Source organism: Equus przewalskii, unplaced genomic scaffold (assembly GCF_037783145.1).
Source record: "Equus przewalskii isolate Varuska unplaced genomic scaffold, EquPr2 ChrUn-3, whole genome shotgun sequence".
NCBI lineage: Eukaryota > Metazoa > Chordata > Mammalia > Perissodactyla > Equidae > Equus > Equus przewalskii.
In genome coordinates this window covers 3173824-3199433 of record NW_027228751.1, presented here as the reverse complement: position 1 = coordinate 3199433, position 25610 = coordinate 3173824, and the positions used below count along the sequence as shown (strand labels likewise).

The 25610-nt window shown below is 46.9% G+C and overlaps 1 protein-coding gene across 1 annotated transcript; it reads left to right on the top strand.

The window, feature by feature from the left end:
• Positions 1 to 261: 261 nt before the first annotated feature.
• On the top strand, positions 262 to 9001 carry LOC103549734 (palmitoyltransferase ZDHHC19-like; the record flags this gene model as incomplete). The annotated part of the gene is made up of 9 exons (XM_070608174.1): positions 262 to 409; positions 948 to 1087; positions 1856 to 2028; positions 2152 to 2257; positions 7117 to 7152; positions 7635 to 7720; positions 7934 to 8138; positions 8530 to 8595; positions 8777 to 9001. Coding segments are annotated over 8 exons (924 nt in total), but the record flags the coding sequence as incomplete, so codon positions are not given.
• Positions 9002 to 25610: the final 16609 nt, after the last annotated feature.

Here is a 25610-nt window from a genome sequence, read left to right as displayed (position 1 = left end):
GATAACATGGAGCAGGGGAAGTGCAGAAGAGGGGCCATGGAAGGGAGGCTATTGTAGGCAGAGAGGGCACGAACGCGCAAAGGCACCAAGGCATAGAGTGCTTGGTGCCCCTGGGAGCTGGTGGTGGTGGGTCGTGTTGGGTGACATCTGGTGGAGCTTCTATGGATCTGTCACTAGCCTGGATATTGATGGCAGGCTTGAAGGTCTGTGAGTCCTGACCAGGTGGACTGAGTCCTGGGGGGAGCTCAGGGCCTCCCGCAGATCAGGGCTGAGTCCTGCTCTGGTCTCAGTTGCAGATGGCTGCTCCAGAACGGCGAGTGGGTCTATCCTGTCACGGGCCCCCTCTTCGTACTCAGCTTCTGCAGTCTCATCGCCCTCAATGGGTCAGACCCTGGCATCCTACATCAAGGTGAGTTCTCGGCCCCTGGGAGAAGGAGGTAGCAGCCGAAAGGCTCCTGCCTGCACGGATGATTCCTAACGTGCTCCCCACTCCCCTCCCGGGCCTCAAGACCCCTTCTCCCCCCTCCTCACCTGCTTGGGCCCTGCTTCTTTGCTTCCTGACCCAATCCGCCAAGATGTGGGAAAGAGAATTCTGGAGGTTTCCAGTTACCCTGGAGGGGAGGGCGGGGCAGACCAGGGAGAGAAGCCCGGTATTGACAACCACTCAGTTCTCTTCTTCCTTCCCACTGCACACACTCCTGAAAGCATCAGTCCCAGTTGCGAAGGCCTGCGTCCTAACAGAGCTCCTCTGGCTGCAAATTACCTTCCCTTGGGCTGCCAGCGTCTCCCAGTTCGGTCAGCCAGCCGAGTGGGGACCGGTGATTCCCATGCCCAGCTCCTCCCCACCCTTCCTGGAGCCGTGTGATGCTGCGGGGCTGCCCCCACCCCTGCCAGCAGCAGAGTGATGGAAGGGCTCCTGCTGCTGCCCAATCCTCTTCCCATGCCAGGCTCCAACGAACTGGACCCCATGATGATGCCTGTGGTGTGGGTGAACCACATGGCCTTCCACCTGCAGTGGTGCCCAAAGTGCCGCTTCCACCGCCCGCCCCGGACCCACCACTGCCCCCGGTGCAACATTTGTGTGGAGGTGAGCACCCCTCTCATCTGCCCCCCTGCCCCTCCCAGCCCTGCCCTGAACTCGGCTTGGGCCAAGAGGCCCATTGACTCCGGGTGCCCGTGGCAGGTGTGAAAACACTACCAGGACTACAAAAGGCCAAGGGTGGCAGTAACTCCCAGGCACTCTTGGTCACTCATGCAGGTCACTGCGTCTGTGCCTGCTGCTGTCCTGGGAGGCTGGCCCTTGCCCACCCAGGTGCTGACAGGCACAGGTGCATCCACATCTATGCTTGCCCTGTCAGGCCAGGGGGAGGAAAGGCACCCGTGTCCTACCCCAGGCCTCACTGACACTAGATGCCCAGGGGGCCTATGGCCGGCTGCAGATCTGGCCTGGGGAGATCCGCCTGTCCTCTTCTGGGGCTCCAGGCCCGACAATCTTCTGGATTCTGAGAGCTTGTCTCTCCTGTGTCTAGCCTGCCAAGGTTTACAAATGTGCTGTCTTCTCTCCTGCTTACAACCCAGGGAGGCTGGGGGGTGCGGGGGGCTGTGTCATTCTTACTCTTATTCAGTGGATGTCAAAACAGAGGTCCTGGTGAGGGTACAGCAGGAAGTGTCCCACAGAAGGCTAGGCGCGCCTTGTCTCTAGAGGCCTCGTGTCAAGTGACCTTGAGCCACAGAGCCCGAAAGTGCTCTCACCACAGAAACGCCAGCGCTAGCGACATTGTGCCTCAGGTTTAGGGGCGTTGGAGGCTGGGCCACGGTCAGGATCTGGAGGGCGCCCCCTCTCACTCTCGCCCAGGACTTTGACCACCACAGCAGGTGGGTGAATAACTGTGTCGGGCACCGCAATTACCGGCTTTACCTGCTGCTGGTCCTGTCCCTGTGTCTATACACTCTCGCCGTGCTGGTCGCCTGTGTGATGGTCCTGGTGCGCACGACCCACCTGCCCTACGGTCTGGACAAGATCATCACGTATCCACCAGGCTGGGGGCCCACTTTGGGGGCCCACTTTGGGAGTGAGGAGGAGGGCTGGGAGAGCCCAGGTGCGGGAGCAGGGGGCAGGGTTCAAGGCGCGGCTCCTTAGCTCCAGCGCAGCATCGTGGTGGCTGTACCCGCCGCCGGCTTCCTGGTGCCTCTCTTCGTGCTGCTGCTCATCAAGGCCTGGTCGGTTAGCAAGGCTGAGCGCTCCCACGAGGGCAAGGTATGTGGGCCCGGGGGAGCCAGGACACCGCGCTGTGGGCGGTCCCCTTGTCCCTCCCGGACCTCCGCACCTTCCACTCTTCCTCCACCGCCCTGGTCCTCATGGCCTGCCCTCCCTCGAAGCTGCCTCCTTAGCCCTTCAGACCCTGATTCAGCTCCTGTGGTGCCTCCACTGGGGCTCAGTGTCACTCTCCCGACTGGGTGCCCTGTGTCCAGGGCCTCCTGTGTGCCAGGTCGCGCATGCAGTATTTTGAGCGCTGTGCGCAGTGGTGAGTAAGGCTCCGTCCTGTGCTGGTGGTGATGAGGAGCCTGAAGTCAGAATAACTCCCGCCAGAGGCTGGTGAACACTGAGAGAGGGGCCTGACCGCTCTGTGCAGCACAGACTCAGAGAGGGAACGGAGAGTTCAGAGAGGACCGCGGTGGAGAGGGTTTGGGTGGGCGAGGGCAGAGGGGAGGGCATTGCAGGTGAGGGGCACAGCTTGCCAAAAGGCAGGGATGCCCGAAAGTGTGCGGACTGTTGACGAGATGGTGACGAGACAGTTGTAAATGGAGCAGAAAGTGGATGGGAAATGAAGTGGCCTCCTTGGCACTGGCCGGACGGAAAAGGCTCGGAACGTCAGGTGGAGAAATTGAGTCTTGGGACCAGGAACCTGGGAGCCACGGCAGGACTCCTTTTTTTTTTCGACATACGGTAAAATTCACCTTTTTTAAGCACCCGATTCTATGAGTGTGGGCAAGCACAGATAGTCCTGTAACCACGACCATAATTCAAATTCAGAACAGTTCCGTCAGCCCCCAAATTCTCTGACGGTCTTTTGCAGTCAATATGTCCCCATACCTGCTGCCCCTGGCATCCACTGAGTTGTACTATCCCCATAGTGTTTCTCTTTCCCGAACCTCCTGTAAATGGAATTCACAGACTTTTGAGTCTGCTGTGTTTCACGTAGCAAAATTTATTCAAGATTCATCCGTGGTGTTGCCTATATGAGGAGGTTCTTCCTTTTCTTGCTGTGTACTATTCCATCCTATGGATATACCTATGCATGCCTTGTTGATCCATTTGCCAGTTGAAGGCTATTTTGGTGGTTTCCAGTTTCTGGTGATCATGAAATGTGGTTCTAAACATTCGTGTCCAGGCCCCTGGACATGTTTCCACTTCTTTGTTGATAAATCCTTAAAGGCGGCCTTGCTGGGTTGTATGGTACCGGAATGTTTCCCTTTGTAAGCCACTGCCCAATTGTCTTCCAAAATGCCTGTACCATTTGGCATTCCCACAAGCAACGTATGAGAATTCCAGGCGTTTCTCCATTTTCACTGTCGTTTGGCGTCGTCAGGTCTTCTGTGTTTTGTTTCCTTACTTTCATCTAACGAATGTGTGGTGGTATCTCGTTGTGGTTGTGTCTGCGTGTTCCTAATGACTGATGATGCTGAGCATCTTCTCATGTTCTCGTTTGCCGACCGTCTATCTGTGATTTGTGTCTGTTCCAATCTTTTGCCCATTCAGAAAAATTGTGTTGTTTTCTTCTTATTGAGTTTTAAGAGTTCTGTCTGTATCCTGGACTCAGATATGTGTTTTGCAAATATTTTTTCGCAGACTGTGGCTTGTCATGTCATTTTCTTTACAGCGTCTTTCAAAGATCAGAAGTTTTCGACTTGGTGAAGTGTCATATCAGCTTTTCTTTTAAGGATTGTGTCTTTGGTGTTGTAATGAAACAATCGTTGCCTAAGCAGACATCCCCAAGATATTCTCATATGTTTTCTTCAAGAAGTTTTCTAGTTGTAGATTTTCTGATAGGCCTCTGAATCATTTCAGCTTAAATTTTGTATCTGATGCAAGATATGAGTTGAGATTTATTTTTTTTGCGTATGGGTTGTGCCACCACCGTTTCTTGAAAAGACCATCCTTTTCCCATGGAGTTGCCTTTGCACATTTGTCAAAAACCAATTGACTGTATAGGTTTGGGTGTCTTTCTGAACCCTCTCTTCTTTGGCCGATGCCACACTGGCTTCATTAGTAACTTTCTATTAAGTCTCGAAATCACTCAATATGAGGCCTCCAACTTTTTCCTTCTTTTTCAAAGTGCCTTTGGCTGTCCTAGTATCTTTGATTGTCTTTATAATTTTTAGAATCCACTTGTGAATTTCTATAAAAATGTTTGCTGAGGTTTTCATTTGGATTGCGTGGAACCCATAGAGCAATTTGGAAATTGAACCATTTCACAACATTGTGTTTTGAATCCATGAACGCGGGATTCCTCTCCATGTATTTAGGTCATCCCTGATTTCTTTCATGAGCGTTTCTGCAGTTTTTAGTATAGATCTTGCATACATTGTGTTGGGTTTTTTCTGAGTACTTCACGGGTTTTTGTGTTACTCTAAAGTTTTTCAAATTTCTTTTCCATTTGTTTATTATTATAAGAAACCACAATGGAATTTTCTCTATCGGACTGGGATCTTGCAGTTTTGCTAGAGTCTCTTATGAGCTCTCAAAGCTTTTTTGTTGATCCCACATAGAAAAACATGTGATCTGTGGGTTAGAGGAGTTTCATTTCTTCCTTTCCGATAAGCATGTCTTTATTTTTTCCTTTTCTGACTACAATGTCTTGGACCGCTGGTCCGGTGTTGAGTTGGAGGGGTCAAAGTGAACATCCTTGCCGTGGGTTTCCTGCGGCAGGACTATGGCCTGACTCCATGCGGTTTTAGAAAGACTGTAGTGGGCCACGTTGGTGAGGGGGGGGCCTGGTGACATTGAGACAGCTGAAAGGATGGAGGAATCCTCTCTGCCCACCACCTCTCATCCTTCCAGTCACCACTCCATCCCCTCCATCCACCCATATTTGTTTGCCAGCTCACCTGTGCCTCCTCTGCTCAGCCCTTACTCACCAGCCCCCTGTGGTCTGCCTGTCTTCCCTCTCCAGATTCAGTCCATCATTTCAGCCTCTCTTGGGCAGCACTGTCCCTTCGCACATCCTGTGCTTCTTCAGTCCTCGGTCAGGCCATAGGCCTGCCCTCCCTCCACTGCTTCAGAATGGGGGTCTCCCATCCAGGCTCTCCAGCCTTGAGAAACGGAAATGTGGTCTTCTCTTTGACATTCACCAGGCACTCTTCCCCATCACCTGCAGAACCCACTCAGGTGTTCCTCACACACCTCCACTTCATTTCCTTCCCACCTGCCTCCCCTGACCACCACTTCTGCTGGGCCGCTTGCTTAGTGGTTGATATAGCAAGGGCTCTGGAGCCAGTCCACGTAAATTGAAATCACGGCTGCACAGCATAGCAGCAGGGAGAGTTTGGGCATGTGACTTATTCACCTGGTGCCTCAGTTTCCCCATCTGTAAAAGGAGGTCGCGTGGGTTACTTTGGGTAAGACACGTAGCACAGCGGCTGATATAAGTAAGTGTCCTATACGTCGTCGTTATTGTTACTGTTCCTTCCCATCATCGTTTACGCATGTTCACGTCTCTCTCATCTTCAAAACAAAGCAAACCTCCAATCACATCACCGTCCTCCGCTCCACATGTCCTACTCTCCCCTCAGCACAGCCGTAGTTCCTGAGAGGGTTGTCTGTGCTCATGAGTGCCATTCTGCACCTTCCTCAGCCCACTTCAGCCTCTGTCCTCACTGTCACGCTGATTCTGCGCCCTCCAGGTGGCCAAATCTAGTGTGCGGTCCTCAGATGGAAGTTTCCGGGCTGCACTCAGCCCCACCTGAGGCTGAGGGCGCCTGCCGTGGCCGTCCCCGGCCCCTCAGGCCCGGCTCCCCCTGCTTTCCTGGCTGCTGCTCCTCTGCCTGCACCCTGGAGTCTTGGCCTGGTTTGCCTGCTCTTCGCTCTCATCCCCTCTCTCTGCTGCTCTCCCTCCCCAGCTGCCCTCCTCTCCCTGCAGGTCACAGTTGGCTCTATTGTTTGTGGGGTGTCCTCAGTCCCCACTGATGTCTGGAAGGTTGTTGAGGCCCCAAATATTTGTAAGCTAACGAGTGAAACTGCAGACAAAGGAGTGCATAAGGCTCTGGGATGGAAGGGGAGAGAGAGAGAGAATCCTGGAGCGCTAAGCCCTGGGGAAGAAGGCGCCAGAGCAGAGGCCGCAGGGAGGTGGCAGGAGATGGGGCAACGAGATGCCCACCTTGGTTTTGGTCCTGCGGACCGTGAGGACATTTGAGACTCACAGTTGGGGCAGGAGACACAGGGCTGGAGCCAGTGAGAGAGGACAGTGTGGGAGCTCGGAGCTGTGGGTTCCATTCACGGCTGATTGGTCCCCTGTGGGAAGGGGCAGGTCCGCTAGCTCTTAGTCAGTCCTCGTGAATCCATCCAACAGTTATCACTCCTTTAAGCACCGAGCAAGCAACGTTCTCCTCTGCTGCATATACATCTCAGACATCAAAATGGATTGCTCTACATTTGAAATTCTGATAGTAAATTTCCCCTAACTCTGTTCACCATTTAGTGTCCCTTAAATGCTTTCATCACCTTCAAGAAGGCAGGACTCAAACTCTCACAGTGCTTAGTGTTGCTATATGGCAACCATGGGAACTTCTGGAGCCCTCTTGACTTTTCCTGCCCCAGGGCTCAGCTGTCCTGCATGGAGTCCTGGCTCCTTTTGGAGGAGAATAGTTGTGAAGATCAACGTCTTTGTGACAGGGGCAGGGCTCAAGGCGAGCTGGCGGTGAGCAGAGGTGCTCCTGGCCACTTTTGGTCATGACAGACATTTTGTAGCCGGGGCTCTTGTATTCGGGGTGAGACTGGGCCTGCCCTGCGGAGGAGGTCGGAGCTAGGCCGATGGGTGGAGGGCAGGGAGGAGCAGAGCCTGGTCAGCAGTGTCCAGGCAAGGACTTGACCTTTGGGCCTCACCTTTCCTGCACTAGGTGCTCAGGACGTGGAGCCCAGATGTCCAGGGCCATGTGAGTGTGGTTAGGGAAGTATGATTGGGCCCCAACCAACTGCCCTTCCAGAGAGTGAAATTCAGTGAAGGCACAAGTGTAGAAAAACTGAGAGCTGGGACAGCAGAGAAGGGGCATCGGCGGGTGGACGTGTCTTTGGCGCAGTTTCGTAGCAAACGGTCGATGTGATAGTGTGTTTGGAAAGAGGCGGCAGGAGGATGTGTGTGGCCAAAGGAGGCAGAGAGGGGAGGAGGCTGCCAAGGGGGTGCCGGGTGAGGGGAGGATCCCTGAGACGGCAGGAGACGGGGTGCAGCGCCAGGGGTGGCCTGCAGAGAGCTACTCGGAGGTGGGTTGGGGGAGGCCTTGGCTGACACTCGCGGCTTCTGTCCCTTGGGGTCTTGCTGCAGCCCTGGGCTGAGCTGACGGGCTCAGGGTGGGGAGTGGTGGTGGCCGTCCCAGTCCTGCTGGATCTGAGCTCTTCTTCCTCCCCTTGCCCCCTCCAGTACCAATACCTGCATCTAAACAACCCTTTCGACCTTGGCTGTGCTAGAAACTGGTGTTTCACAATTTTTGCGCCACGAGGACCCAAGTGAGTTGGCACAGCAGAGTCCCAAATGGTGACCCTGAGGCTGGTGGGGTGAAGCTGGGATTCTCATCCGAGAAATGGGGCAGAGGGCCCGGCAGCCTGGATGCGACGGGCCCCAGCTCCCTGCACGGACGAGCTGGTGCTTTGTGCTCCCCAAGCTGAGGGGGACCAGGCCTGGAGGGTTGCGACCCCTTCCATCTGGCTTGTGCTCCCCAGGTACATGGCCGAAGCCGTTGGGCTACAGAGCGCGGTGGGGCCTGACTGGGTGCCCATGCAGACCCTGCACTGCTCGAGAGGCCCCTCTGGGCCCAGTCCTCCAGCTGTCCCCGGGCCAGGTGCTCGCCCCCACGTCCAAACTTGCGGTCTCTACACACCGGGACGGGCTCCCCCAGGGAGTCGAGATCCTGCAGATCTCCAGGAGGTGAGGTGTCGGTTTGTTTGTGTGCGCGTGTGTGCGTGTGTGTGTGTGTGCATGTACAAGTGCAGCTGCCTGTGCCTGTGGTGTTGGGAATGGGCATCTCCAGATTGTGCGGATGTGGGGGGAAGCTCCCGCATGGTACAGTGGCCCTGAAGCTGGAGCACTGAGAGCTCGAGGGAGGGGGCTTGTAGTCCCCAGGAGCGCTGGAAGTAGAGTCACAGGCCTCCAGAATCATCGGGCGGATCCTGGAGACACAAAGGGAAAAGACCACACCACAACCTTGCTGGTTGGCCTTGGCCCAGTCACTTCCCCTTTCTGGGCCTCAGTGTCCAGATTAGGACTGAAGGTGGTCCAGTGGTTTCTCATTTGGGGGGACTGATTCCTTTCTTTCAAGGCAACTTTTAATCTGGAGCTGAGTGTATGAACCGTGTGGAAGTGGACCATCAGGAATGAAGTGGGGGTAGGTAATTCCCAAGCCCGCGCCCAAGGGCCCCTGCAGTGGCATTCTGTGGTGGCAGCCCACACCCATGCTCTGTGTGTGGGGGGTGGCATCTTGGACAGAGTCTTCCTCCCCAGCTGGTGGGCCATGCGCTACAGGGTGGGCCCTTGGGGACAGCCCGCATCGTCCACTCTGCATTTAGGTCCACGCCGGCTGGCCCAGTGCTGCCCCTGCTGCATGAGGCCGCAAATCAGCCTTGGTCTGCTCTCGCCATTTTGCCCCTGGAGATGCCAGGAGCCTCGACACCTGAACCTCACTCCTCTATCCCGCGTGGAGGCTCTCCGTGCCCTGTCCCTGCCTACTCCGCTGGTGGGAGTGCCTGGATCCCTCGAAAGCCCATTAAATACCCTTTGCCTGCCTCCTCCAACTGACTTAGAGCTTGGTCTGTCCCAGATTCCACGGAGCTGGGGGACATGGGGCATTCTGGGGGCTGAGACAAAGACCCTGGGAGGAGGGACCAAGGTCCAATACTGGCTGGCTTTGCGACCTTGGGCAAGACACGCAACATTTCTGTCATCCTTAAAATGGGCAACCCTAACAACCACAGCAGAGCTGGAGATGATGGAAAAGAAAACCCAGCAGTGCCTGGATGTCCTCCCAGGAAAGTCCTGGCCTCCACCCTGCAGCTCCCCTGTCTTCCTGAAGAGGGCGCGCGCTGCCCAGGAATCCCCCCAGAGTGGCCTGCTCTGGCAGTGCAGCATAGGAGCCTCCTGGGTAGCTTGGGGCTGGCCCTCAGGCGAGGAGGGGGCCCTCCGGCGGCCTCATCCCTGGGAGGTGGAGTGCGCATGTTGCCCATCACAGTCCACCCTGCATCTTTGCTCCGAGCCGTTCTCACCCTGGTCACTCCCTCCTGTTGAGGAGTCAGACGCTGTTTCACGTCCTGTCCTTGTCGGGGTGCCCTAGGCTCTGTGCCTCTGCTGGCCTTAGGGGGCAGGGAGAGGGCAGTACATCAAACTGTGGCTCCTCTAGTGGCCAGCGTGTGACCCTGCTCATGGGAAATAACGGCATGTTCCTGGAAGGTAGTCAGTGGATGAAATGAGGTGGTTCATGCAAACACGAGGCGCACAGTAGGGACACACTGAAAGCAGCCAGTATGATGATGATCATTTTCTCCATCACACAGCTAACAGACCACCCAGTGTTCCTCCAAGGGCCACCTTCTCAGAATTCCAGGGCCCCAGGTCACCGACTCTGCATCTCTGGGTGGGGGAGGGCGGGAATCTGAATCTGGGTTTTCGTCTGGTGCCCGTGTGATCCTGCCACCCTGGAGTTTCAGAACTGCCTCCTCAAGAGATGAGGATGGGCACCACCACACTGCTTCCTGGCACCCTGCACTCAGGGGAAATCGGGAGCAGGGGAGGGTAAGAAGGAACGATGTCGCCAGAGGGCCAGACCAACAGCCCAGGGCCCGTGGAGGTGTGTGTGCTGTGTGTGCATGCCCGTGCTTGTGTGTTGGGGCAGGAGCTCATCCTTGGGGAGCGTCAGCCCCACCTGGGGAGGTGGGTGACCTCTGTGCAGGACGTGGCTCCAGGTCTCTACACAATGAGTCCCCCCGCAGGCTGCCCCTCCCTCCTCTCCCACCCTGACCGTGGTGGACTTGGTCCCCTCTGTGTCTGGCCCAGCCTCACCCATGCCTCTTGTTCTGGCTCTCTGGCCTGAACCCCAGGGACTCCAGCTCTCCCGTGTCCCCTTTGCTTTGGGGTCAGGGTCTCCCCGGTCTGAAGCTCCCTTGGGGTGCAAGCATTTTCTCAGCTCTCATCCTGCTGACCTCAGGGTTGACCCTGGGTTCTGGGGAGGGCTGTAGGATCTTCCTGACATACAGAAAGGCAGCCCAATCGTGGTCTCTTTAAATGGCTTCTGTTGCCACATTGAAACTTCTGGGGGCCTGCATTTCTGAGTCCTGCTAAAGCAGCCTCATCTGTCTGGGAAGCCCGAAGTCCATGGGCGCATGAGACACAGGGAGGACACGAGACGTTTTGAGCCCCCGACCCCAGGTGTATGTGTGGTGCCCAAATCTGTGTGGGCCTCCTGTGTGTGTGTTCCGAGGCACAGCGCAGCCCAGGCTGCCCACCACAGAGAAGAGGTGCTCAGGCCCACTCCCAAAAGGTGTCCTGGGGGTGTCTGTGCCTGAGCTCCATGTGAAGAGGATCCAGGACCCTGGGACAGGGCCGGGAGGTTGATGTTCATGAAAGGGCTGGCTGTAGGAGTCTCAGCTGCTGGAGGCCGTGCTCTGCAGGAGGCTGAGAAGCCCAGGGTCCCCCAGGGTCTGGGACCCCTAGTCCCGCCCTGCCCTGCTGCCCATCCCTCCACTGCCCTGCCTGGTTCAGAGCCGGGTGCCTGGTCATCAGGATGGCATCGACTGCTTCCCTGCCTCCTGCTATAAGGGGGACTCACCCAGCCTCAGGCCAGGCCTTCCAAGTCCTCAGCCACGTGTCAGTCATGTCCCCCAACAGCCTGTGTCTCAGTTTCCCCACCGGGCAAGGACGTAACTTTCCTCTGACGCTGATAGGTGGCCATGACCCCTCCTGCTCTGGGATGCTGATTCTGGCTCTTTGTGGTCCCTCCCACCAGAGAGTTCTAGGATTTCTTTAGGAAATCCCCTTCATTCAGCCTCCTCCACCCCTCGAGGGCTAAGAGGGCCCTAGCCCACCCCTTCCTCTGACACCCCCACACCCTCTCCCTGAGCGCTGCCCCCACCCCCAGAGATTCTCTCATGCCAGGCTGGAGGCCTCAGCCGAGCTGCCCCCGCCTTCCCTTTCCAGCTCCTCCCCATTCATGCTAACCTGCCCTTGATTCCCACACACGCCCCTCGAGGTCCTTCGCCCACTGATGGGGGAGAGGTGTTCTCAAGTAAGCCAGGGGGCAGCTACCGTTTTCCTAGGAGGAAAATTTAGGATTTTTCCACTTCTGAAGGATGGTGCTGGTTCCATAGTTGTGAGCTAGTCATAGCTAATAAATGAAATTTCCTTCTGAAAGTGACACTTCAGTCATGGCCCTCATAACTGGTGTGATTTATGCAGTTACGAAAGAGGACTCATTCTGATGGAAACTTTGAAAATAATCATTTGCCATGATAAGTAAAGGGACTCAATCAAGGCACTTTGTGTGTCTAACCAGCCTCCAGGGTATCTAGTTTTACTAAGTTTTCAATTATTTTATTGAGTTCATAATGGTTTATAACATTGTGTGATTCCGAGCGTCCGTTACTATGTATCAGTTTCTGTATACGCTTCACCGTGCTCACCACCACTACTCTAATTTTTAACTGTCACCGTCTACATGTGCCCTTCTACCCCTTTTGTTCCCTTCCAGCCCCCTTCCCCTCTGGTCACCACTAATGTGTTCTTTTTATCCATGTGTTTGTTGATCTTCCACAGATGAGTGAAATCATCCAATATTTGTCTTTCTCTGTGTGTCTTATTTCGCTTACTGTCATACCCTGAAGGTCCATCCATGTTGTGGCAAATGGGATGATTGTCTCTTTTATGCGGCTGAGTCGTAGTCCGTTGTATATACACACCTCGTTGTCTTCATCCATTCATCTTTAGAAGGGTACTTGGATCGCTTCACGTCGTCCCTCTTGTGAGTAATGCTGTAATGAACATCAGGGTGCCTAAATCTCTTTGGAACGTTGATTTCATGTTCTTTGGATAAACACCCTGTAGTGGGACTGCTGGGTAAGATGGTATTTCTATTTTTAATTCTTTGGGAAATCTTCATGCTCTTTTCCATAGTGGCTGCACCAGTTTGCAATCCCACCAGCAGTGCATGAGGATTCCCTTTTCTCCACATCCTCTCCAACATTTATTCCTTTTTGTCTTGGTAATTATAGCCTTTTGGACCAGGGTACGGTGATATCTGATTGTAGTTTGATTTGCATTTCTGTCCTAAGTAGTGATGTTGAACATCTTTTCCTGTCTGCTGGTCATCTGTGTATCTTCCTTGAAAAATGTTCACATCCTCTGCCCAATTTTTGATCAGGTTGCTTGTGTGTTTTTGAGGGCTTGTACGTATTCTTGATATATTTTCTAGACTAAACTCTTGTCAGATAGATGATTTGCAAATGTTTTCTCCCAGTTGTCAGGTCATCTTTTCATTTTGCTCGTGGTTTCCTTTGCCTTGCAGAGACTTTTAGTCTGAAGCAGTCCCATTTTAATTTTTCCCTTTGTTTCCCTTGCTCGAGTAGACGTGGTATTCCAAAAGATACTGTGAAGACCAATGTCAAAGAGTCTACTGCTTATACTTTCTTCTTGCAGTTTTATGGTTTCATGTCTTACATTCGAGTCTTTCACTCATTTGGAGTTAAGTTTTTGTTCACCTTCTTCCTATGTATTTTATTCTTTTAGTTTCAATTGTATTCTTAATTTCTCTTTCTGCTACTTCATTGTTCGTATATAGAAATGCATCTGATTTTTGTATGCTGATTTTGTTTCCTGCCACTTTACCGTATTCATTTATTGTTTCTAAAACTTTTTTGGTGGATTCTTTAGGGTTTTCTATAAGTGAAATCATGTCATCTGCAGATAGTGACAGTTTCACTTCTTCCTTTCCAACTTCACTTCCTTCCTTCCTATCCTCTCCTTTTATTTCTTTTTCTTGCCTGATTGCTCTGGCTGAGACTTCCAATGGTATATTAAATAAGAGTAGTGACAGTGGGCATCTTTGTCTGGGTCCTGTTCTCACAGCGATAGTTTTCAGTTTTTCTCCATTGAGAATGACATTAGCTGTGAGTTTGACATGTATGGCCTTTATTCTGATGAGTACTTTCCTTCGATCCACATTTCGTTAAGAGTTTTTGTCATCAATGGATGCTGTATCTTGTCAAATGCTTTCTCTGCCTCACAGACATGATCATGTGATTTTTATCCTTCACTTTGATAATGTGATGTATCACGTTGATTGATTTGCAGATGTTGAGCTGTACTGCATCCCTGGAATAAATCCCACTTGATCATGGGGTATGATTTTTTTAATGTATTGTTGTATTTGGTTTACTAGTATTTTGTTGAGGATTTTTGCATGGGTTTCATCAGTGATACTGGCTTTTCATTTTCTTTCTTTGGGGTTGCCCTTGTCTGGTTTTGGTATCAGGGTAATGTTGGCATCATAGAATGAGTTAGGAAGCGCCCCCTCCTCTTCAGTTTTTCGGAAGAGTTTGAGAAAGATGGGTATTAAGTCTTCTTTGAATATTTGGGAGAATTCACTAGGGAAGCCATCTGGTCCTGGACTTTTCTTTTTGGGGAGGATTTTGATGACTGTTTTGATCTCCTCGCTCGTGTTGGTCTATTCCAATCCTCTAATTTTTCTTGATTCACTTTTGGAAGGTTGTAAGATTCTAAGAATCAACTCGTTTCTTCTAGATTATCCAATTTGTTGGCATATAGATTTTCATAGTACCCTCTCATAATCTTTTGTATTTCCGAGGTGTCTGTCGTAATTTTTCCTCTTTCAGTTCTGATTTTTTTTATTTGAGCCTTCTCTCTTTTTTCCTTGGTGAGTCTATTTAGAGCTGTGTCAATCTTGTTTATCTTTTCAAAGAACCAGCTCTGGATTTCATTGATTTTTTTCCTACTGTTTTTTCTTCTATATTTCATTTATTTCTGGTCTGAATTTATTATTTCATTCCTTCTGCTGACTTTGAGCCTGGTTCTTCTTTTTCCATTTCCTTTGGGTGCTCTGTTAGATGGTGTATTTGAGATTTTTCTTGTTTGTTGAGGTAGGGCTGTATTGCTATAAACTTCTCTCTTACAACTACTTTTGCTGTATTCTATACATTTTTTTAAAAGATTTTTATTCTTTTCCTTTTCCTCCCCAAATGCCTGCCAGTACATAGTTGTATATTCTTTGTTGTGGGTCCTTCTGGTCGTGGCATGTGGGACGCTGGCTCAGCATGGTTTGATGAGCAGTGCCATGTCCATGCCCAGGATTCGAACCAACGAAACACTCGGCCGCCTGCAGCGAGCGTGCAAACTTACCCACTTGGCCATGGGGCCAGCCCCTGTATCCTATAAATTTTGCTTGTCATGTTTTACTTTCATTTGTCCCCCGGTATTTTTTTATTTCTCCTTTGATTTTTTCATTGACCCAATCGTTGTTCAGCAGCATTTTGTTTAGTCTCCACATATTTGTGTCTTTTCTGATTTTCTGCCTGTAGTTGATTTCTGGTTTCATGCTGTTGTGATCAGAAAAGGTGCTTGGTATCATTTCAGTCTTCTGAAATTTGTTGAGTCTTGTTTGCAGCCTAATATGCGATAAGTCCTGGAGAATGGTCCATGTGCATTTAAAAAGAATGTGTGTTCTGTGGTTTTTGGATAGAATGTTCTGTGTGCGTCTACTACTCCACCTGGTCTGTAGTGTTGTTGAACAGCACTGTTTCCCTGTTGTTCTTCTGTTTGGATGACCTGTCCATTGCTATAGTCATGTTGGAGCCCCCTCTTATTTACTGTGTTGCTGTCTCATTCTCCTTTCATTTCTGTGAATGGATTTCATATTTAGGTGCTCCTGTTTTGAGTGCATAGATATTTACAAGTGTTATATCCTCTTCTTGGGTTTTTCCCTTTATCATTATGTGGTGACCTGCTTTGTCTCTTGGGACCATTTTGGTTTGAAAGACTGTTTTCTCTGATATTCCTATCGTTAGCCCAACTTTCTTTCCTTGCTATTTGCACTTAGGAACATTTTCCATCCCTTCACTTTCAGTTTGTGAGTGTGGTTAGGTCTGAAGTGTCTCTCTTGTAGGTAGCACATATATGGGTCATGTTTTGTTGTCCTCTAGGCCACCCTATGCCTTTTGATTGGAGCATTTAGTCCATTGACATTGAAAGTAGCTATTGATAAGTATGTACTTGCCATTTTGTTACTTTTTTCTGGCTGTTGTAGCAGTTCTTTTCCGTTCCTTTCTTCTTCTCTTGTTGCCTCTTGAAGTCTTGCTGCCTTTGTTAGTATTATGTTTGGATTTCTGTCTCTTAATTTTCTGTTTCTGATTCTATTGGTTCCTGGTTTCTGATGATCATGAAGTTCATAGATAGCATCTTAGGTATATAGCAATTTATCTGAAGCTGATGATCTCTTTAGTTTGACCTCTTCTAAAAACTCTACTCTTTTACTCTGCTCCTCCATGTTTCCAAAAACATTTCATGCTTTTGATATCATACCTAACCTCTTTTTTTGTGCATCTGTATCCATTCCTCTTTTTTTTTAAAGATTTTTTAAATTTTTTTTTCCCTTTTTCTCCCCCTAACCTCCCCAGAACATAGTTGTATATTTTTCGTTGTGGGTCCTCCTAGTTGTGGCATGTGGGATGCTGCCTCAGCGTGGTTTGATGAGCAGTGCCATGTCCACGCCCAGGATTCGAACCAACGAAACACTGGGCCGCCTGCAGTGGAGCACGCGAACCTAACCAGTCGGCCACGGGGCCAGTGCCTATCCATTACTCTTTTAGCATAGAAATAGTAATTTTCGTACTTTTGTCTTTTGCCCTTCTTATTATCTTCACAGGTGATTGATCAGCTACCTTGACCATATTTCTGCCTTTACCAGTGATTTTATTGCTTTTTTTTTTTTGGATAAATTTCTTATTCCTATCTGTGGTCTTCTCTTTCTGAGTTAAAGAAGTCCCTCTAACATTTTTTGTAGGACTTGTTTCTTGGTGATAAACTCCCTTAATTTTTGCTTGTCTGGGAAACTCTCTCTCCTTTCATTCTGAACGATAACCTTACCAAGTAGAGTATTCTTGGCTGTAGGTTTTTTCCTTTTGGCACTTTAAATAGAATGTGGCACTCCCTTGTAGCCTGTAATATTTGTGCTTAGAAGTCAGCTGATAGCCTTATGGGATTTCCTGTGTATGTCACTTGTTACCTTTCCCATGCAGCTTTTAGGAGTCTCTCTTTATCTTTAATTCTTCACATTTTAATTGTAATGTATCTTAGTGTGAGCCTCTCTGGGCTTCTTTTGCTTGGTGATCTCTGTGCACCTAGATGTCCATTTCCTTCCTTACTTTAGGAAACTTGTAAGCTATTATTTCTTGTAATAAATCCTCTGCCCCTTTGTCTCTCTCTTCCCCTTCTAGGACACATAAAATAGGAATGTTAGTGTGCTTGATGTTGTCCCACAGGTTCCATAGAGATTCCTCGTTGTTGTTAATTCTTTTTTTCTATTATCTGTACAGCTTGGGTGATTTTGCCTATTCTTTTCTTTAAAAGTTTCATAGAATGTTCCTGGGCCAGCTGGAATTTTCCCAGGCTTAAATTTATGTAAAAGCGCTCCTCTGAATTCCAATTATTAGGGCATCATTTTAAAATTTTCCTGAGAGTTAATGAGCTGGTAAAATATATTCACAGTTTTCCATATTCAGACTCACAGTGATCATAGGTAGGGCCACCTGCAGCTCCTACATATGTAGGATAGTATGCAGGGTGTGCCCAGGTGAAAGAAATATTTTTGCTCTTTAAAACTGGGTTGTTGTTTTCAAATATTTTGGATCAATATGTCAGACAAGGAAAGATTGAAATGAAAAACCAACAATCAGGTAAGTTTGACCATTGTCATAGTCATGGTCATAGCCTGGGAAAGTCAGACTTTGGAGATGGAACACACAGCATAAAAAAGGAGCTTATTGTATGCTCATCAGAAAAGAAAACATTAAAACTGATCAGCAATATTCTGAGACAAATAGCCACAAATTCTGAAAAGCATAGCCACACTCAGATTTCTCTCATCAGTGTTATTCAGCCACATGGCATGAGTTCTCATTCTGTCAACCCTGGCTCCACAATCTACATTCCTGAAGTCATCTCTTCCCAGCCCTTGTAGTCCTGGAGTCCTGAGTGTCAGGTCCCTGGTTGTCTGCACTGATGGTCATGTCAGCTTCTTCGAAGAAGGGTATAAAAAGGTGTCTCTTCCCTATATCCCCTTCTCAGGCTGTCCTTCTCTGATGTTCCAGAAGCTCCAGTCTCTGGTCTGGAGCTTCTAGCAATAACCTTCAGTCACAAATGAAGGGAGCATAGAAACCACGTGTTGATGCCAAGGCAGGTTAACTTGTTAGAGTAGCTCTGTCAGAATGGAGGAGGTCAGAATCTCTATTGGGGTGAGGTAGATAAGTGCATGGGTCCCCATAATTATTCCAGGAAGACTCCACTGATAATTAAATTCAGGAGATGATGTATTAGTGTACAGTGAAAACACAGACTACTCCTTATGTAAAATGTGTGCCACAACTGCTGCCAATTGACGTGAGTGTTTTAAACCGAGAAATAAAATATTTCCAGAAGCCAATTGATTGTCATTCTTTGTGTTGGGCCATGCACTTGAATTCGAGTGTGCTATTCCCCACCTTGCAGGGGTACCCAAATTACTGAAAGCTTGTTCATATTGGTTAACAAGCCCAAAAACAGGCTTGTTGACCTGCCACACTGTAGGGCCAATAAGGAAAAAAGATGAAACACCAGGCTTGTGTCAAGGAAAGAAGTTTACTATCAAAAGGCAGCCAGATGAGGGGACTGGACGGAGCAAAATGATGGGGTGAGCTGACTCGGGACTCTCTCCCCTCCACACTACAACAGAGGACTGGAAAAAAACGGAATTTCAGCTAATAAACCTAACGCCAGGATGTCAGAGACCTACAGTACCAAAAACACGGAGGACGGAGACCCTGCAGCAGACCTCGGAGGAGGTGGAACGGGGTAGGAGAGAACTTTGCTCCCTCCCCTAGAGACTGGGATCGCTGCCGCGGGTGCGGGAAGGAGCAGGGGAAGGGCTGCACGACTGGGGATTGTCCAGGACTCCCGCCGCCGGGACAGTGGAGACCCGCTGATGGGAGAAAGCTTCCGTGCATGGGGACCGCATAAACCTAGGGCCCCGGAAGACCAGAGAACAGAACTGATCCGAATGCAGATCGGCATGCGAGAAAAACAGCTCCTCCCTCCCGGCAAACCGCGCTGGGCACCGCCATCCTGCCCAAAGGCAGAGAGCTCAGAACACGTGGGTCTCAATTCCCATTTAGTGACAACAGGCTGTAACTGCAACTGCATTCTACCACCATGTGAAAAAACCGCTCCTCTACCATCCAGCAATTTATAAAAGCTCCAGAGCAAAAGGAAAACAATAAAAACATAGAATTGAGTCCTGAGGACTTGGAAATTGGTAAACTAAGTGAAAATGAGTTCAGAGTAGCTATAATCAAATAAACTCAATGAGGTACAGAGAAAGATAAGAGAAACAAGCTAACGAGTTCTGGAGTTACTTCACAAAAGAGAATGAAATTATAAAGAAGAATCAGACAGAATTACTAGAGATGAAAAACACAATGGACCAGATAAAACAGAATACGGATTTCCTGAATGCCCGTGTAGACACCATAGAGGAGAAAATTAGCATAATTGAAGATAGACCAGCTGAACGGCTCCAGACAGAGGAAGAAAGAGAAGTAAGAATTTTAAAAAATGAGGAAAATCTCTGAGAGACAGTGGATTCAATGAGGATAAAGAAGTTAAGGATCATAGGAATCCCGAGAACGTGGAAAAGGAAAATGGAGCAGAAAGTGTGCTTAATGAAATTCTAGAAGAGAACTTCCCAAATCTAGGGATTGAGGGAGAAATGTGTGTGGAGGAAGTTTTCAGATCTCCTAGATTTGTCAATGTAAAAAGACCTACTGCAAGGCATATAGTATTACATATGGCAAAAATGAAAGATAAAGAAAGAATACTCAGGGCAGCAAGACAGAAGAAAATAACCTACAAAGGAACTCCTATCAGACTTTTGGCGGATTTCCCTACAGAAACCTTACGAGCTGGGAGAGAATGGAGTGTCATATTCAAAACTTTAAACGATAAAAATCTTCAGCCAAGAATACGCTATCCAGCAAGAATATCCTTCAGATATGAGGGAGATATTAAATCTTTTCCAGACAAACAAAAGTTAAGAGAATCTGTAACCAAAAGTCCTCCACTACAAGAAATCCTCAAGAAGGCTCTCATACCTGAAAAAAGAAAAAAGGGAGAAAGGGGTCACAAACCACAGAGCAGGGAGACAGATAGATAGAACCATAAAAGGAGAGCAAATATTCAACCATAGCATTAGGATAAAGGGAGGGAAACTACCAAAGCAAAGACAATCTTATCACTCTAACTACAAACTCATAACATGAGTTGGAACAAGAAATGAAAATAATAATTGAGGAGGGGAAGAGCAAAGGGACTAAATCAGTCTAGGCCAAGTAATGAAAATAATAATTGAGGAGGGGAAGAGCAAAGGGACTAAATCAGTCTAGGCCAAGTAAGTAAGAGACCACCAGAGAATAAACTTTATTATACATGAGATTCTAAACACAAACTTCAGGGTAGCCACTAGACTGAAAAACAGAACAGAGCCACAAAACGTAAATAAGAAAAAATCTAAGAAACCCAGCATAAGAAATTGCAGTATTAAATGGGTAGGCTAAAGCACACAGGAAGAGAAACCCAGGAAAACCAGATAATGAGGGACAGATTGACAGCATTAAGTCCACATGCATCAATGATCACTCTCAATGTAAACGGATTGAACTCTCCAATAAAAAGACACAGAGAGCCAAAATGGATTAAAGAACAAGATCCAACAATTTGTTGCCTCCAGGAAACACACCTCAGCCCCAAGGACAAACACAGGCTCCGAGTGAAGGGGTGGAAGACAATACTTCAAGCTAATAGCAAGCAAAAAAAAGCAGGTGTTGCAATTCTTATCTCAGACAAAGCGGATTTCAAAATAAGACAGGTAAAGAGAGACACAGAGGGACAATATATAATGATCAAAGGGACACTTCATCAAGAAGAAATAGCGCTTATAAATATCTATGCACCCAACGTAGGAGCCCCAAGGTTCATCAAGCAACTATTAACAGACCTAAAGGAAGATGTTAAAAATAACACAATAATAGTGGGGGATCTCAATATTGCACTCACATCCATGGACAGATCATCCAGACAGAAAATCAACAAGGAAATCCTGGAGCTAAATGAAAAACTAAAATCATTGGACTTAATAGACATACATAGATCACTTCATCCTAAAACAGCAGAATACACATTCTTCTCAAGTGCACATGGAACATTCTCAAGGATAGACCATATGTTGGGAAACAAGGCAAGCCTCTACAAGTTTAAAAAAATTGAAGTAATAACAAGCATCTTCTCCGATCATAATGCTATAAGGCTAGAAGTTCATTACAAGAAAAAAGCTGAGAAAGGCACAAAGATGTGGAGACTAAACAACACACTACTGAACAAGCGATGGATCCTTGAAGAAATTAAAGAAGAAATCAAAAAATCCCTGGAGACAAATGAAAATGATGACATGCCATACCAACTCAGATGGGATACAGCCAAAGCTGTATTAAGAGGAAAATTCATCCCAATACAGGCACATCTTAACAAACAAGAAAAATCCCAAATAAGCAATCTTAAATGACACCTAACTGAACTAGAGAAAGAAGAACAAATAAAGCCCAAAGTCAGCAGAAGGAGAGAACTAATAAAAATCAGAGCAGAAATAAATACTATTGAAACGAAAAAGGCAGTAGAAAGGATCAATGAAATAAAAAGCTGGTTCTTTGAGAAGATAAAGAAAATTGACAAAGCCCTAGCCAGACTTACAAAGAAAAAAAGGTAGAAAGCTGAAATAAACAAAATCAGAAATGAAAGAGGTGAAGTAACAACAGACTCTGCAGAAATACAACAGAATATAAGAGAATACTCTATGCCACCAGAATGGATAACCTAGAGGAAATGGATAAATTCCGGGACTCCTGCAATCTCCCAAAGCTCACTCAAGAAGAAGCAGACAATTTGAACAGACCAATCACAAGGAAAGAGATTGAAACAGCCATCAAAAACATCACAAAGAATAAAACCCAGGACCAGATGGCTTTCCTGGGGAATTCTACCAAACTTTCAGAGAGGATTTAATACGTATCCTTTTCAAGCTATTCCAAAAAATTAGGGAGGATGGAACACCTCCTATCACATTCTACGAGGCCAACATTACGTTGATACCAAAGTCTGACAAGGACACCACAAAAAAAGAGAACGATAGGCCAATATCACTGATGAACATAGATGCAAAATTCTCAACACAGTTTGGGCAACCAGAATTCAGCAATTCATCAAAAGGATCATACATCATGATCAGGTGGGATTCATACCAGGGACACAGGGGTGGTTCAACATCCACAAATGTGTCAACGTGACACACCACATCAACAAACTGGGGAATAAAAACCACATAATCATCTCAATAGATGCAGAGAAAGCATTTGACAAGATCCAATAGCCGTTTATGATAAAAAACTCTGAACAAAATGGGCATAGAAGGGAACTCCCTCGACATAATAAAGGCCATATATAACACACCCACAGCCAACATCATACTCAGTGGCCAAAAACTGAGCACCATCCCCCTGAAAACAGGAACGAGGCAAGGATGCCCTCTATCACCACTCTTACGTAACATAGTACTGGAGGTCCTGGCCAGAGCAATCAGTCAAGAAAAAGGAATAAAAGGAATCCAAATAGGGAGGGAAGAAGTGAAACTCTCGCTGTTTGCAGACGACATGATCTTATATCTAGAAAACCTCAAAGAATCCATTGGAAAACTCTTAGAAGTAATCAACAACTACAGCAAAGTTGCAGGGTATAAAATCAATTTGCATAAATCAGTAGCATTTCTATATTCCAATAACAAACTAACAGAAAAAGAACTCAAGAACACAATACCATTCACAATCACAACAAAAAGAATAAAATACCTTGGGGTAAATTTAACTAAGGAAGTGAAGGACCTGTATAGTGAAAATTACAAAGCCTTTCTGAGAGAATTGGATGACGACATAAGGAGATAGAAAGACATTCCATGTACATGGATTGGAAGAAGAAACATAGTTAAAATGTCCGTTCTACCTAAAGCAATCTACAGATTCAACGCCATCCCAATCAGAATCCCAATGACATTCTTTACAGAATTAGAACAAAGAATCCTAAAATTCATATGGGGCAACAAAAGACCCCGAATTGCTAAAACAATCCTGAGAAAAAAGAACAAAACAGGAGGCATCACAATCCCTGACTTCAAAACATACTACAAAGCTACAGTAATCAAAACAGCATGGTTCTGGTACAAAAACAGGTGCACAGATCAATGGAACAGAATTGAAAGCCCAGAAATAAAACCACACATCTATGGACAGCTTATCTTCAACAAAGGAGCCGAGGGCATACAATGGAGAAAAGAAAGTCTTTTCAACAAATGGTGCTGGGAAAACTGGAAAGCCATATGTAAAAGAGTGAAAATTGACCATTCTTTTTCACCATTCACCAAAATAACCTCAAAATGGATCAAAGACCTAAAGGTGAGACCTGAAACCATAAGGCTTCTCGAAGAAAATGTAGGCAGTACACTCTTTGACATCAGTATTAAAAGGATCTTTTTGGACACCATGTCTTCTCAGACAAGGGAAACAATAGAAAGAATAAACAAATGGGACTTCATCGGACTAAAGAGCTTCTTCAAGGCAAATGAAAACAGGATTGAAACAAAAAAAACAACCCACTAACTGGGAAAAAATATTTGCAAGTCATATATCTGACAAAGTCTTATTATCCATAATATATAAAGAACTCTCACAACTCAACAACAAAAAATCAAACAACCCGATCAAAAAATGGGCAGGGGACATGAACAGACATTTCTCCAAAGAAGATATATGGATGGCCAATAGACACATGAAAAGATGCTTACCATCACTAATCTTCAGGGAAATACAAATCAAAACTGCACTAAGATATCACCTTACACCTGTTAGAATGGCAAAAATAACCAAAACAAAAAGTGCCGAATGTTGGAGAGGTTGTGGAGAAAAAGGAACCCTCATACACTGTTAGTGGGAATGCGAACTGGTGCAGCCACTATGGAAAACAGTATGGGGATTTCTCAAAAAATTAAAAATAGAAATACCTTATGACTCAGCCATCCCACTACAGGGTATCTGTCCAAAGAACTTGAAATCAGAAATTCCAAAAGTCCCATGCACCCTTATGTTAATTGCAGCATTATTTACAATAACCAAGACGTAGAAGCAACCTAAATGCCCACCAACTGATGATTGGATAAAGAAGATTTGGTATATATATACAATGGAATACTAAGCCATAAAAAAAGACAAAATCGTCCCATTCACAACAACATGGATGAACCTTGAAGGTATTATGTTAAGTGAAATAAGCCAGACAGAGAAAGACGAACTCTGTATGACTCCACTCATAGGTGGAAGTTAAACAGAGACAAAGAGAATTGATTGGTGGTTACCAGGGGAAAGGGGGGTGGGGTGGGGGGAGGGCACAAAGGGTGAAGTGGTGCACCTACAACATGACTAACAATAATGTACAACTGAAATTTCACAAGGCTGTAAACTATCATAATCTTAATAAAAAGTTAAAAAAATATATTTGTTAAAATGTTTCCTAGAAAAAAAGTACTTTACCAAAATGAATACAAGCAGAAACAGAAAACCTGAATCCTACAACCATCAAAGAAATATCATGCATTAAGAATACACTCCTTCTGGGGCTGGCCCAGTGGCCGAGTGGTTAAGTTCGCGCGCTCCGCTGCAGACGGCCCAGTGTTTCGTTGGTTCGAATTCTGGGCGCGGACATGGCACTGCTCATCAAACCACGCTGAGGCAGCATCCCACATGCCACAACTAGGAGGACCCACAACGAAGAATATACAACTATGTAACGGCGGGGGGCTTTGGGGAGAAAAAGGAAAAAAATAAAATCTTCAAAAAAAAAAAAAAAGAATACACTCCTTCTCCTCTGTAAGGTTATAAAAGGATGCAAGAGAGCCTTGTGATTATGGGACTGTTCTGTATCTTGGCTGTGGTGGTAGATACACAAACCTACAAATGTGACAAACTGTACAGAACAAAATACACACACGTTTACAAATGAGTACAAGTAAAACTGAGGAAATCTGAAAAAGATTGTATCAATGTCAATATCCTGGTTAGTTATATTGGATTATAGTTTTGCAAGATGTTATCAGTGGGGAAAACTGGATAAAGGGTACATGGAATCTATTATTTCTTACTCCTGCATATGAACCTACAATCATCTCAATAAAAATTTCAATTAAAAAATATACATCATCCCCAAATGCCAGATACAATTACTGGTGAATTTCTCCAAATATCAAAAAACAGATCATCTTAATGCTGTACAAACTGTTCCAGATATTTGAAAAAGAGTGCCCATTTCCAAGACCATTTTATGAACCTAGCATAACATCTGTATCAAAACCAGATGAGTATAGTACTTTAAAGGAAAATTGCAGGCTGAGTACACTTAACATAGGTACAAAGATCTTAGAACTGAATATAGCAGTATACTAAGAAACAAAATTAACTATGACCAAGTTGTATTTATACTAGGAACACAAGGATAGCTCAACACTGGAAGAGCTAATAATGGAATTCATTATGTCAAAAGAATAAGGAAGGGGCTGGTCCCGTGGCCGAGTGGTTAAGTTCGCGCGCTCCACTGCAGGCGGCCCAGTGTTTCGTTGGTTCGAATCCTGGGCGTGGACATGGCACTGCTCATCAGGCCACGCTGAGGCCGCATCCCACATGCCACAACTAGAAGGACCCACAATGAAGAATATACAACTATGTACTGGGGGGCTTTGGGGAGAAAAAGGAAAAAAAAAAAAGAATAGGGAAGAAAAGTAATATGATCCTCTTGGTAGATGCAGAAATAGACTTAATATAATTCAACATTCATGCATAATAAAAAACATTTTAACAAATCAGTAATAGAAGGGAGCTTCCTTAACCAGACACCACTGGCAAATTCCCATAACATCACACTTGATGAAATATTGAAAGCATTTTTTTTAAAGATGGGAACACAATATGTATGTTTGCTATCCCCATTTCTCTTCGACATTGTACA